The sequence below is a fragment of the Arvicanthis niloticus genome, chromosome 3, assembly GCF_011762505.2.
Source record: "Arvicanthis niloticus isolate mArvNil1 chromosome 3, mArvNil1.pat.X, whole genome shotgun sequence".
NCBI lineage: Eukaryota > Metazoa > Chordata > Mammalia > Rodentia > Muridae > Arvicanthis > Arvicanthis niloticus.
In genome coordinates this window covers 138416052-138430681 of record NC_047660.1, presented here as the reverse complement: position 1 = coordinate 138430681, position 14630 = coordinate 138416052, and the positions used below count along the sequence as shown (strand labels likewise).

Sequence of the window (14630 nt, the reverse complement as noted above, 5' to 3'; positions counted from 1 at the left end):
CATAATAACCAAAACACTAAGTATAGAAAACAAAGAAAGAATATTAAAAGCTGCAAGGGAAAAAGGCTAAGTAACAATAAAGGAAGACCTATTAGAATTACACCAGACTTCTCAACAGAGATTTTAAAAGCCAGAAGGGCCTCAGAATATATCTTACAGTCTCCAAGAGATTTCAGATACCAGCCCAGACTACTATACCCAGGAAAACTTTTAATCACTGTAGATAGAGAAAACAATGTATTCTATGACAAAACCAAATTTAAACAATATTTTCCACCCTCGCTAGAAGAAAAACTCTAAGAAAAGGAGGGTAAATAACTACATCCAAGAAAACAAAGGCAAGAGATAATTCCACACTAGCAAAACCAAAAGAGAATTCCATACATACATACAGAGAGAGAGAGAGAGAGAGAGAGAGAGAGAGAAACAGAGAGACAGAGAGAACCAACACCAACACCAAAATAACAGAAGATAACAGTCACTGGCCATTAATACCTCTCAACATCATTATTCTCAATTTTTCCAATAAAAAAAACACGGGCTAACAGAGTGAGTACATACAAGAAATACACCCAACAAAGGTAGCCATTACCTCAGAGTAAAGGACTGGCAAAGGTTTTCCAAACAAATGGACCCAAGAAACAAGCTGGAGTAACCACTCTAATATCAAATAAAGTAGACTTTCAACCTATGGTGACCAAAAAACATACAGAAGGACACGACATACTCATCAAAGGAAAAATCCACCACGAGGACCATTTAATTCTGAACTCCCCAAACACAAGCACATCCCAAACACAAGCACATCCACATTTATAAAAGAAATATTAGTGAAGGTAAAATCACACATCAAATCCCACACATTAATAGGGGGAGACTTCAACACCGGCCTCTCACCTCTAGATGGACAATCCATCTAGACAGAAACTAAACAGAGAAAAAATGAAACTAACAGACATTATAAATCAAATGGAACACAAAAAATTATACCTTCTTCTCAACATTTCAGGGAGCCTTCTCCAAAACTGACCATATACTCAAGTATAAAAAGCAAGCCTTATACTCATACAAGAAAATTTAAACAAATCCTTGTATTTGATGAGACAATGGTGGATTGAAGCTGAACTTAAACAACAAAAGAAACAACAGAAAGCCTACGTACTCGTGGGAACTAGAAAGCCTACGTACTCATGGGAACTAAACAACTCTATATTCAATGACTACAGGATAAGGAAAGAAATAAAGAAAGAAATTAAAGGCTTTGTAAAATTAAATTAAAATGAAGACACAAAGTGTTCAGACTTATGGGAAACAATGAAACCAAAGAAGAAAATATGAAACAAAGAAGAAATATGGCACTTAGTTCCTTCATTAAAAAAAAAATGAAGACTTCTCATACAATTTGAAAGTGTACCTAAAAGCTCTAGAAAAAAGAATCAAACAAACTGAGAGGTATAGATGTCAGGAAATAATCAAACTCAGTTGAAAAAAATTAGTAGCAAAGAGAGATTTACAAAGAATCTATGAAATCAAAGGCTGTTTCTTTGAGAAAATCAACAAGATAGACAAATACTTAGCCAAGCTAACTAAAAGGAACAGAGACAGTATCCAAATAAACAAAATCCGAAATGAAAAGGAAGGCAGAGCAACAGAATCTTAGGAAGTTCAAGGAATCATTAGGTCTTACTACAGAAACCTATACTCAACAAAACTGGAAAATCTAAATGAAATGAATGATTTTCTAGACAGATACCACATACCAAAGTTAAATCAAGATCAGGTACACTATCTAAACATTTCTATAATCCCTAAGGAAATAGAAGCAGTCATTCAAAACCTCCCAAACCAAAAAAAAGCCCAGGGCCAGATGGTTTTAGTACAGAATTCTACCAGACTTTCAAAGAAGAGCTAATACCGATACTCCTCAAACAATTTCTAAAAATAGAAACAGAAGGAACAGTGCATAATTCATTCAATTAGGCCACAGTTACCCTGATACCTAAACCATATCCAGCAAAAAAAGATATCTTCAGACCAACTTCTCTTATGAACATCAATACAAAAATAGTAAAATTCTAGAGAACTGATCGCAAGAACACATCAAAAACATCATTAACCAGGATCAAGTAGGATTCATCCCAGGGATGCAGGGATGCTTCAGTATATGAAAATCCATCAACATAATCCACTATATAAACAAAATGGCTGAGAAATAAATTATGGTAACAACATCCTTCACAACAGCCACAGATAATATAAATTATCTTGATGTGACTCTAAGCAAGCAAGTGAAAGCTCTGTATGACAAGAACTTCAAGTCTTTGAGGAGAGGAATTGAAGAAGACCTCAGAAGATGGATAGATCTCCCATCCTCATACATCAGTATGATTAACATAATGAAAATGGCCATCTTACTAAAAAGCAATCTACAGATTTAATGTAATATTCATCAAAATTCCAACACATTTTTTTACAGACAATGAAAAAGAAATTCTCAACTTCATATGGAAAGCAAAATAGGATAGCCAAAACAATTCTGAACAACAAAATAACTTCTGGGGGAATCACTATCCATGACCTCAAGCTGTTCTACAGAGTAACAATGATAAAACCTACATGGTACTGGTACAGAAACAGACAAGTTGATCAATGGGATAGAATAGAAGACTCAGAAATAAGCACACACCTATAGACATTTGATTTTTGAAACAGAACCCAAAACCATACATTGGAGGAAAAAAAGCATCTTCAACAAATGTTGCTGGTCTGACTGGTGGTCTATATGTAGAACAATACAAGTTGATCCATATTTATGACCCTGCACAAAACCCAAGTTCAAGTGTATCAAAGACCTCAACATAAAATCAGATATTCTAAATCTAATAGAAGAGAAAGTGGGGAAATATCCTTGAACACATTGGCACAGGGGAAAACTGAATATCAATGGTGAACTGAACACCAATGGCTCTAAGATCAACAATTGATAAATGGAACCTCTTGAAACTAAAAAAATTCTGTAAGGCAAAAGACACTGTCAATAGGACACAATGGCAGACTACAGATTGAGAAGAGTTTCATTGACCCTAAAACAAATGGAGGTATAATATCCAAATTAGATAAAGAACTCAAAGAGTTAGACTCCAAAAAATAAGCCAATTCAAAATTGGGGTACAGAGCTAAACAGAGAATTCCCAAAAGAAAAATCTCAAACGGCCGAGAAGCACTTAAAGAAATGTTTAACATCCTTATTCATTCAGGGAAATGCAAATCAAAACAACCCTGAGATTCCACCTTATACCAATCAGAATAGCTAAGATCAAAAATTCAAGTGACAGCACATGCAGACAAGGATATGGAACAGGGGGAACACTCTTCCATTTTTTGGTGGGATTACAAATTTGTACAACCACTCTGGAAATCAATCTGTAGGTTTCTTAGGAAATTGAAAATAGTTCTATCTGAAGACCTAACTATACCACTACCCAGACATATAACCAAAAGATGCTCCACCATACCACATGGACACTTGTTTCACTATGTTCATAGCAGCCTTATTTGTAGGCTTCTGTAGCCAGAAACTGGAAGCAACCCAGATGCCCCTCAACCAAAAAACACACAGAAAATGTGATTTGTTTATGTAATGGAAATACTATTCAGCTATTAAAAATGGGGACATCATGAATTTTTCAGGAAAATGAATGGAACTAGAAAATACAATCCTGCATGAGGTAACCCAGACCCAAAAAGAATTGCATGGTATGTATGTAATCACTGATGAGTAGATATTAGTCAAAAAAAAGCACAGAATACACATAGTATCACCCATAAACAGAGGTTTAACAAGAAGGAAGAATTGGGAACAAAATAATCACTGGAGTCAGAGAAACTGGGGGACCTGGATGAGAGTGGGGAGCAGGACGAGAAAGGGTGTAGGATCAGGTATGGGGGAGCACTGGAGAAGCACAGAGGGCCTGGAGAATAAATAAAAACAGGCATCTGCTGGGGTGGGGGTTGGGAGCATCGCTAGGAAGTCCAAGAAATCTGGGATGGAGGAGACTCCCAGGACTCATTGCTGGTGATCTTAGCTAAAATGCCCAACAGTGGGGATATGAAACCTGAAGATACAATTTCCAATAGTCAGATAGGACCCCCAGTGGAGGGATGGGGACATCAACCCACTTACAAAACTTCTGACCCAAAATTTCTCCTGTCTAAAAGAAATGAGGGGACAAAAATGGAACAGAGACTGAAGAAATAGCTGGCCAGTGACCAGCTCAACATGGGATTCATCCCATGGGCAGGCACAAACACACAATAATTTTAATAATGCTATGTTACAGTTGCAGACAGGAGCCTAGCATGACTGTTCTCTGAGAGGCTTTACACAGCAGCTAACTAAGACAGATGCAGATACTCATATCCAAACATTGGTTGGCAGTCAGAGACTCCTATGGAAGAGTTAGGGGAAGTATTGAAGGAACTGAAGGGGATGGCAACCCTACAGGAAGACCAAGAGTGTCAACTAACCTGGTCCCCTGGAAGCTTTCAGAGACTGAGACACCAACAAACAACATACACACACAGGCTGGTGCAAGGCCTCTGGCACATATATAGCAGAGGGATGCCCTGTCTGGCCTCAGTGGGAAAAGATGCACCTAATCCTGTAGAGACTTGGTGCCCCAAGGTAGGAGGAAATCTGGAGGCTGCACCCTCTCAGAGGTGAAGGGTAGGGGAGAGCTCTGTGAGGGGACATTAGGAAGCATCATTTGGGGTGTAAATAAATAAAATAAATAATTAATTAATATATAAAAAAGAACTCCTGGAGGTATCACCATCTCCAACATAAAGCTGTACTACAGAGCAGTAAAAACTGCATGGTATTGCTATAGAAACAGACAAGTTGATCAATGGAATCAAATCAAAGCCCCCAAAATGAACCCACACACTTACGGATACTTGATATTTGACAAAGAAGACAAAACTATACAATGAAACAAATGGTGCTGATCTGACCAGATGTCTGCAAGTAGAAGAATGCAAATAGATCCATATTTATCACACTGCATAAAACTCAAGTCCAAGTGTATCAAGGACCTCAACATAAAACCAGATACACTACATCTAATAGAAAATAAAGTGGGAAATAGCCTTGAACTAATCAGTACAGGAAACAAGACAACACCAACAACTCCATCGCTAAGATCAACAATTGATAAATGGGGCCTCATGAATCTGAAGACAGAAAACACTGTCAATAGTACAAAGCAGCAGCCTACCTACATCTTGGTAAAAATCTTCACCAACCCCACATCTGACTATTATCCAAAATATATTTTAAAAACTCAAGAAATTAGATACCACCAACCCCCCCCACAAAGAAAACAGAGAATTTTCAACAAAGAAATGTTCAATATCCTTAGTCATCAGAGAAATGTAAATCAAAATGACCCTGAGGTTTCATCACAATGGTTAAGATTAAAAACTCAAGAAACCGTACATGCTGGCAAGGATATGAAACAAGAGGAACACTCCTCCATTCCTGGGAGCAGTGCAAGCTTGCACACAACTCTCAGTATCAATCTGGCAGATTAAAAAAAAAAGGATAGTTCTACCTGAAGAACAAGCAATAGCGCTCCTGAGCATATACCCAAAAAGTGCTCCACCATCCCACAAGAACACATGTGCCATTATGTTCATAGCAGCTTTATTATTCACTGGAAATGACCCAGATGTCCCTCAACCAAAGAGTGGATACATTAAAAATGTTCATTTATACAATAGGCTACTATTAAAAACAAGGACATGGTGAATTTTGCAGGCAAGTGGAACTAGAAAATATCATCCAGAGTGAGGTAACCCAGATCCAAAAGATATGCATGGTATGTACTAACTTATAAGTAGAAATTAGCCAAAAAGTACAGGATACCCATGCTATACTCCACAGACCCAAAGAAGCTAAACAAGATAGAAGCCCAAGCAAGGATGCTTGAATCTCACTGAGAAGGAGTAGAATAGTCAAAGGATACAGATAGATAGAGGGAACTGAATGGGAGGTAAAAGGGAATTCAGAATCAAGAATCGTCAAGAGACGAGAAAAAACTAGAGATCCAGGAGAATGAATGGTGTAGTGGCATATTTACCCCACAAATTGGTATACTACTCAGCTGTTAAAAACAAAGATATCATGAATTTTTCAGACAAATCGATGGAACTAGAAAATATCATCCTGAGTGAGGTAACAAAGGCCCAAACGACATGCATGACATGTTCTCTTCTATAAGTGGATATTAGCCATAAAATACAGGATAACCATGCTACAATCCACGGACCCAAAGAAGCCAAATAACAAGGAAGGTCCAAGGAAGGATCCTTGAATCTTTCTCAGAAGAGGAAATAAAATAGACACTGGAAGCATATGGAGGAAGGGAACTGATTGGGAGAGGTGATGGTGAGAACAGGACGGGGATAACAGGTGTAGGGAGAGAGAAAGGAAATCAATGGCGGGCAGAGGGAGGCTATCTTTAAGATGTACCAGAGACCTGGGACAGAGGGAGGCCCCAGGGAGTCTAGGGAGTCTATGACTCTAGCTGAGACTATTAAGCAGTAAGTGATAGAGTCTGAAGTAGTCACTTCCTGTAGTCAAGAGGACTCCCAATGGAGGGATAAGTACAGCAACCCACCCACAAAACCTTCAACCCATAGTGTGTCCTGCCTACAAGATGTGAAGGGACAAAAATACAGTGGAGACAGAGAAAAGGGCCAACCAATGATTGGCCCAAGTTGAGACCCATTCCATGGGCAGGAACCAATCCCTAACACTCTTAATGATATTCTGCTACACTTGCACACAGGAGCCTAGCATAACTGTCCTTTGAGATGCTCCACCCAGCAGCCAATGGAAACAATTGCAGAGGTCCTCATCCAAACGTTAAATGGAGCTCTGGAAGTCTTATGGAAGAGTTGGGGGAAAGACTGGGGGACCTGAAAGGGACAGGTACTCCACAGAAAGAACCAACAAAGTCAACTAACCTGTACTCTTTGGGGCTCCTAGCGATTGAACCACCAACCAAAGATGACCTGATCCTAGACACACATACATACATACATACACACACACACACACACACACACACACACACACACACACACACACACACACACAGCAGATATGCAGCTTAGTCTTCCTGTGGGTCCCCTAACATTTTTAGCACGGGCTGTCCCTGCCTCTGTTGCCTACCACTGGATCCCCTTCCCCTAGCTGGACTGCTTTGTTAGGTTCAGTGGGAGAGGATGTACCCAATCCTGAAGTGTGACTTGATGTGCCAGGGTAGGGTGATACACAAGTTGGGCCTCTGCCTTCTCAGAGAAGATAGTAAAATAGAGGGAGGAGCTGTGTAAGGGACTGGGAGGAGAGGGGAGCTGATATTGGGATATAAACAGAATACATACATACATACATACATACATACATACATACATACATAGGAAAAAAAATATTTGCTAGGACCAGGTGTTACAAACCTTCACAAGTGGAGCCATTCAAGACAAAGCCTGGTTGGCAGGTGCAGCTGTAGCTTCCCACTGAGTTAGAACAGTTGGAATACTTAGGGCAGATCCCAATTGTCAGGCACTCATCAACATCTGCAGGGGCAGCAAAAGAGTGAGTGAACTATGTGCTGTGTGCTGACCACCAAAGACCCATGGCAGAGAGCCTGAAAATATTACCTGTGCAAGGAACATGACCTGGACTTCCCAGGATCCAGCTTTCCACAGTGGAAGAAGAGAAGCCGCTAAGACAACTGCACCTGGCTCTCCCTGGGATATTGGTGCAGACTGAGTTAGGACCACAAGGTGAGTCACTTTTAAGACATTCGTTAACATCTGAGCAAAGAAAAAGTCTGGAGTGACAAACTGTTCTTGTTCTGGAACTAATAATTGAAATAACCCTCCTTCTGTGAGCTCATTATTTGGCGACTTTGGTGGGGTCTAGGGTCCCTCTGTTTAAATCTAAGCAGTCTTATAATTTTGGTTCCAAGTTCATAAAAGTGGGTTACTAAGTCAAACACCACTGACCTCCTACCAAACACTAGCAGTCTTTGATAGAATATGAACACTTGTGTAGTGATTTCTTCTGAACTGAAGTGTTCCCTTCTGAGGGAGGCAGGGACTCCTTAGACTAAGTCAAAACATCTTCAACATCAGATTCACAAGGCCCCTTCCCTTGGTTATATGAGTAATACAAAATTAAGCTGCCTGAGTGTGATATAGGAATAATTTCTTCAGCTTGTGGCCAGTACTCTATCTATGGTAAGAGTAGATGTTTATTCATGTCTCCCCAGGAAGTCACACAGCATAAACTCACCTTGACATTCCACTCCTGGGCCCTGGAAGTTAGTTTGTCCATTGCTGGACAGGAAGCCTCGTTTACAGGTGCAGTAATAACTGTCTGTGGTGTCAGTACAGGTGGCATAAGCTGGGCAAGTGGTAGTGTCTTGACACTCATTCACACCTAGGTAACATGGAAAGAAACATATAGATGTGTGTAAAGCACTAGAATAGGGCTTTCAAGGAGTCACAGAAAGGAATGGAGGAGCCATACCCTAGATTCTCCTGCCTGTGGAAGATATCTTATCCATGTCTTGCCCATGTGAGAAACAAGGGAAATAGATGAAGTAACTGGTTTTTTATAAGAACAGCCTAGAGACAAGCATGCTTGCCCCTGGATTGAGCCCTCCAAAGTAGGTGTCTTAACCACCAACCAAAGAACATACATGGGCTGGACCTAGGCCTTTCTGCACATATGTAGCAGATGTGCACCTTGGTCTTCATGTGGGTCCCAAACAACTGGAGCAGGGGGCTATCCCAAAAGCTGTTGACTGTACATGATATATGTTCTTCTAGCTGGGCTGCCTTGTCTGGCCAGAAAGCATCAAGAGGAGATGAGAGCAGGCAGAGGAGTCAGGAGGATGATCAACAGGGAGAATTAGGAGGTTCTCTTTTAATAAAATATAGAACATAATTTTTTTTCCTGGGCCCTTCTCTGATCTTATGAAGGGGACTATAAAAAGAGAAGTTTTGAAGCTTAAATCTCTCTTCTCCCACTACCTTTCATTCAAAAGCTACATTCATATGCCATACAAAATCTTAATATTTTGTTCTAGATGTTCAGGTCAATGTCATAAAAAATTATATGGAAATAAAGACATAATAACTAGGTAAATGGATGGAACTAGAAATTATCATCCTGAGTTAGGTAACCCAATCACAAAAGAACACACATGGTGTTTACTCACTGATAAGTGGATATTAGCCCAAAAGCTTGAAATAGCCAAGATTCAACTCACAGACCACATGAAGCTCATGAAGAAGGAAGACCAAGTGTGGATGCCTCGGTCCTACTTAGAAAGAATAACAAAATACTCAAGGGAGCAAATATGGAGACAAAGTGTGGGACAGAAACTGAAGAAGGGGCCATCTGGAGACCATTCCACCTGGGTACCCATCCCATGTGAAGTCACCAAAGGTAGACGCTGATGTGGATGTCAGGAAGTGCATGCTGACAAGAGCCTGATATAGCTGTCTCCTTAGAGGTCTGCCAGAGTCTGACATATTCAGAGGCAGATGCTCACAGCTAACCATTGATCTGATTAAGGGTTTCCCAATGGAGTAGTTAGAGAGAAGACTAAAGGAGCCAAAAGGGTTTGTGGCCCCATGAGGAGAGCAACAATACCAACCAACCAGAGCTCCCCAGGGTCTAAACCACCAGCCTGGGAGTACATAGTGAGGGACCCATGACTCCAGCTGTATATATAGGGGAGGATGGCCTTGTCGGGCATAGGTGGGAGAGGAGATCCTTGGTCCCATGAAGGCTGGACACAGAGTTGGGGGGGGGGGAATTCGAGGGTGGGGAGATGGGAGTAGGGGGTAGGTGGGGGCACATCCTCATAAAAGCAGGAGGAGGGGAGATAGGATGGAGGTTCCTGGGGGAGGGGAAATGGGGTAAGGGGATAAAATCTGAAATGTAAATATAATATCCAATAAAAAATGAAATAAAAATAAAATAATAAATAATAAAAAACTAGAAATAAAAAAATAAAATTGTCCTTTTAAAAGGTGGTATGATAAAATGTTCAGCTAAAAATCATTATTTTTATGTTTACCTAAAATTATATATATTATATATTATATGTAATACATATAAGCAAACATTTATTGTGTGTAGATGGATGATAGAAATAGATAATAGATAGATAGATAGATAGATAGATAGATAGATAGATAGATAATTGGTTGATAGATTGGTAGAGAGATAATTGATAGATAAGCAGATAATTGGTAGATAGATAGATAGACAGACATATATAAAATAAAGCTGTTTTGCCTGAGCTAATTATACTTCCCAATGGTAAGATGTCCCTAAAGGTCCATTCATAGCAGTTATAGCTTAGAAGTAGCCAACACTTGTCTAATAGGACTTAAGGCCCACAAAACAGGAGGGGAATCATTTCTGGTATTGTAAACCCAGCCAACTAACCTGGGCTAGTGAAGTCATGGGTCTTAAAGGAGAGCCTGTCACTGCTGCTTTATTAAACAAGCATAATTCCTAACTGCATTCTAAAATGTATCCTTATACCAACAGATCATTATAGTGCTCACTCCTCATCAAAAAAGCATCCCTTTGAAGGAAAGGAAGACCATAACAGAAAACCACAGCACAGCTGGTCAAAGTACAGAGATAACTTAATGTGGAGAGCCCGGCCCCTAGGGATACTGCACCTATGACCCAAGAAACATCATAGAACATAAGGTGGAAAGATTGCAAGATCCAGAGGATCAGAAGTGTGCTGAGAGAGAATCTGTCTCCAAGAAGTGACAGAGACCCTTCACCTATGATACCTCAGCAATACAATCTACCTAAAATGATCTGTAAAAGGATGGCAGCAATGGACACAATAATGTGGAAAGGGGAACCTCATGGTCCCTCACCCCTAAATAAAGACGTATAGGCAAACAAGGAATGTGGTGAGAGGGAGAATCATTCTTCCCGGGGAAAGGGCTCAATTGGTTATTCCATGCAAAATGGTCAACCCTGAAATTGTATACATACAAGTAACACATTAAATGGACTAAGAAGGTCACATTCATGTGGGGAGGGGTGCTATCTGTGTGTGCAGTGTATGGGTATGGGGGTATGGGAGGTATGTATATGTATATATGTGTATGTTGGTATGTGAGAGGTATATGTGTGCATATGTATATGTGTGTATGGGGGTATATGGATGTATATAGATGTGTGTATGTATATATGCATATGTTGATATGTGAGTGGTATATGTGTATATGTGTGTATGGAGGTATGTGGATGTATGTAGATGTATGTGTATATATGTGAGGATGCTTGTATATGTACATATGTGTGAGGGATATGTGTGTATGTGTGTAAATAGGGAGTATTATATATGTGGGGTGGTGTAAATGTGCATGTGTGTATATATGTTGTATTGTTATTTGGGGGAGTGTTTGTATATATTATGTGTTTATATAGAGGGGGTATGTGTGTATGTATATGTTGTATTATTATGTTAGAGAGGTTCTGTGTATGTATGTGTGTATATATGAGTGTGTGTATGTGTTTGTGTGTGGTATGTTGGGAGAGAGTGTAGGGGGGTGTGTGTGTATGTGTGTGTGTGTGTAGCAATAACACAAGATCAATTAAAAGAAAAGACCAGAAATGTAAAGAGTGGCAGGGGTGGGGACATGGGAGAGGTTGAAGGAAGGAAAAAGAGAAAAGAGCAAATGATATAATTATATTTTAATATTCAATTATTTTAAATAAAGAATAAAAGAAAAATAGAGATAACATGAAGTTGGGAGGGAAAGTGATGAGGAAGACAAAGGAGGAACTGGAGGAAAGTGAATACAAGTGTTAAATTTTAAACAAATACTTAAAAATAACATTACTTTTAAAAGAAGGCACCTAGGGGGTGGTTCTGGGAGGAGACAGAGGAGAAATGAGAGGTGAATGCAATCAAAACACACAGCATCTTTGTACAACATTCTCAAGGAACTAACACAATTGTCATAGTTTTAGGTAGGTTATCTTGATTATGTAACAAAATGCCCCACAAGAGTCCCTTCAGGAGGGAAAGGTTGGTTTCAAAGAAAGCACTTTGACAGGAGCAAAGTTCACACTGCATCTGCAGTCCCGGACTAGAGAGACAAATTCTTTTCTACAGGCTTTCCCTTGTTTCATCCAGTCCAAGACCGATAATTTTGGGGGCTAGCCATCTAGAAGAGACAAGAAAGTAACAACATTTTGCATGGCTGTGATGGATAGACTCTAAAAGTACAAGAGAGTTAATCTCAAAACTGATTCATGCCTTTCCTGTTATTATTAAATAGTATGATGATCTATTTAGCCCACCCTGTTGGGCAAATTTTCTGCAGATCAACAAAGATGTACTCTCTTGTACTAATACTATATAGAGAAATAGACAATTTCTTAACTCCTAATAATGATTCTATGGAATTCCTTAATTTATACAGGTAAGTTTGAGCCCTCTATGTATGGAGACTGCAATTAGTACTCTGTAAAGCTTCATGTGTTACAGGTTAATTGCACTAAGATAGAAAGAAGGCTTGAAATAGATTTATGATTAGGGAAAATATTCCTTTTAGGCTAGCTATGAAACCATTATCTGATAACTAAAGGTCATAAACTGGGAATGAACAATTTATTGTAGGTACAGGGACAGAAGATAAAATATTGACTGGATTTATCTATGCAAAACCTCTAATCTAATGAGGCAGATGATTTTCCTCTTGGCAAAATCATGCTAAAGTAAGACATAAGAATTATTGTTTTAAACTCTTAATGAATATATGGAGTTAATGACAGATAATAAATGCTTACTTAGATAACTAGTCTTAATGGAAACTCATGTAAAAAACATCTCTGTTGTAACTTCTTATTCAATTTAAGGTTTGAATTTATGTTTGAACTTGTGAACTTTTGAAAAAGGATGCTTATAATACCATGTGATCATGTATCCTGCAAAAGCACAAGAACTAGGAACAATGACAATAAGAGAGCAGAGAGAACAGAGAGAGCAGGCAGGCTTCTTCTTATCATGAGATAGGCTTTTTCTTAACATCAAGCTTCTTCTCATTGACAAGGACAGGGCTTTTTCATACCCAGTTAAAAAGTAGTTGTCTTTCTCTATGCAGTAACGGTTGGAGCTTATTTTTCCAGAATGAGTGTGTTCTTTCTGCACTGGCATTTGCTCAATGAAATCTGCTCATGGAAGCTTTTGCTCTATCTACCAAATACTGTATGCATGAATACTTGTGGAGTGGATGAGACAGGTGGTTAGGCAAAATATGTGAATGTGTCTCTGTGTGTTTATAATTTCATGTGTTTCTCTGCATATTGCCTATGTAAACATTTTTCTTTCTGCAAGCATGACTTTCTTTCCCTGGTTCACTAAATATTAGTTGCCCCAAGCCTTCCTCTTGCCTGCCCAGAGAGAAAGGAACTTTAGCAATAAATCCGCTACTGAATTCCCTACTGCTATTCAGCATATGCTTATTGACAGAGAATTATAAAGTAAGTTTATAAGTATGTAGGAGTTAAGTTTTTTAGGCTTATTCAAGCACAGAGAATTATAATGTAAGTAATGAGAAAGATAAAGAGATAAATGTCCCCCACGCTTAATGAAGCATAGAACAGTAAAAACAAGTTGCATTTCCTACAAGGCTGGTGATCATCAGTCTTTTGGCCTGATACATTCAATGCTGCATCCCACTTCAACCCATTCCAGGCAGGCAGGCCCCCAGAACTAACCAACCACAAGTGGAGAGCCCTATCAATACAAGCCAAAATGAACCTCTCTCTTTATAAACTGATTAACTTGGATATTTATTATAGTCAAAGCTGGATTACTCAGACCCAAAGCATGTTGGGCCTTGGACGAGGTAACTCCATTTAATCTGTTACCTTTGGTCACGTAGGACAGGTAGAGTGTGTGACTAACAAGTCTCCACCTCCAGAGATTTAAATATTAATGAATTATCAAAAGGCCAGGGGCGTAGCTAATTAAGTTATTCCCTCCCCTTTCTCTCTTCCCTATAAGACTGGTCTCCCCTGGCCTTTGGGGGGGGAAGAATCGCACAACACCTACATCCATTCACCATGTCATGAACAATAAAAGCTTTGGAAAACTGGACTCCACGTGTCCATGGTCTCTCCGCCTGATTCCCAGCTTTTGGAACCCTGGAACCTTGCCGATGCAGCCGCTGGCCCGCCCACTGACAGCTGCATGAATGTGGGGCTGGCGGTGCGGGAAGCCCTGGTGCCAGACCGCCCTGAGACTCTGTCGCCGGACTCCCTCCCTCCCCCCTGCCCGCGAGATTTCTGCCCCACAGATGGCGCCCAACGTGGGGCACGACCACCCATGCGTCTACAAGAAAAATCCTGGCTAAATCTGCTAAGCAAGTATACTTCCTGCGAGATGTAAAGTCTCTTGGTCCTCTCTCAGCGCGCCCCGCGCTCCCCGCCTCCATTCTGCCGGAGTTCCTAGACCCCAGTTGGAGGCCAATCTCGGCATATGGATCTGCTGCCCATACGACCC

General features: G+C 40.0%; 1 protein-coding gene across 1 annotated transcript in view; it reads right to left on the bottom strand.

Moving 5' to 3' along the window:
- Adgre1 (adhesion G protein-coupled receptor E1) overlaps positions 1-14630 on the bottom strand; it is a 115022-nt gene that overhangs the window by 92240 nt on the left and 8152 nt on the right. The window contains exons 3-5 of the mRNA XM_076932044.1: positions 8363-8509; positions 7726-7881; positions 7522-7641 (exon numbers count right to left, since the gene is read on the bottom strand). Coding sequence (XP_076788159.1) covers positions 7522-7641; positions 7726-7881; positions 8363-8509 — 423 coding nt within the window. The remainder of the gene's footprint in view (positions 1-7521; positions 7642-7725; positions 7882-8362; positions 8510-14630) is intronic.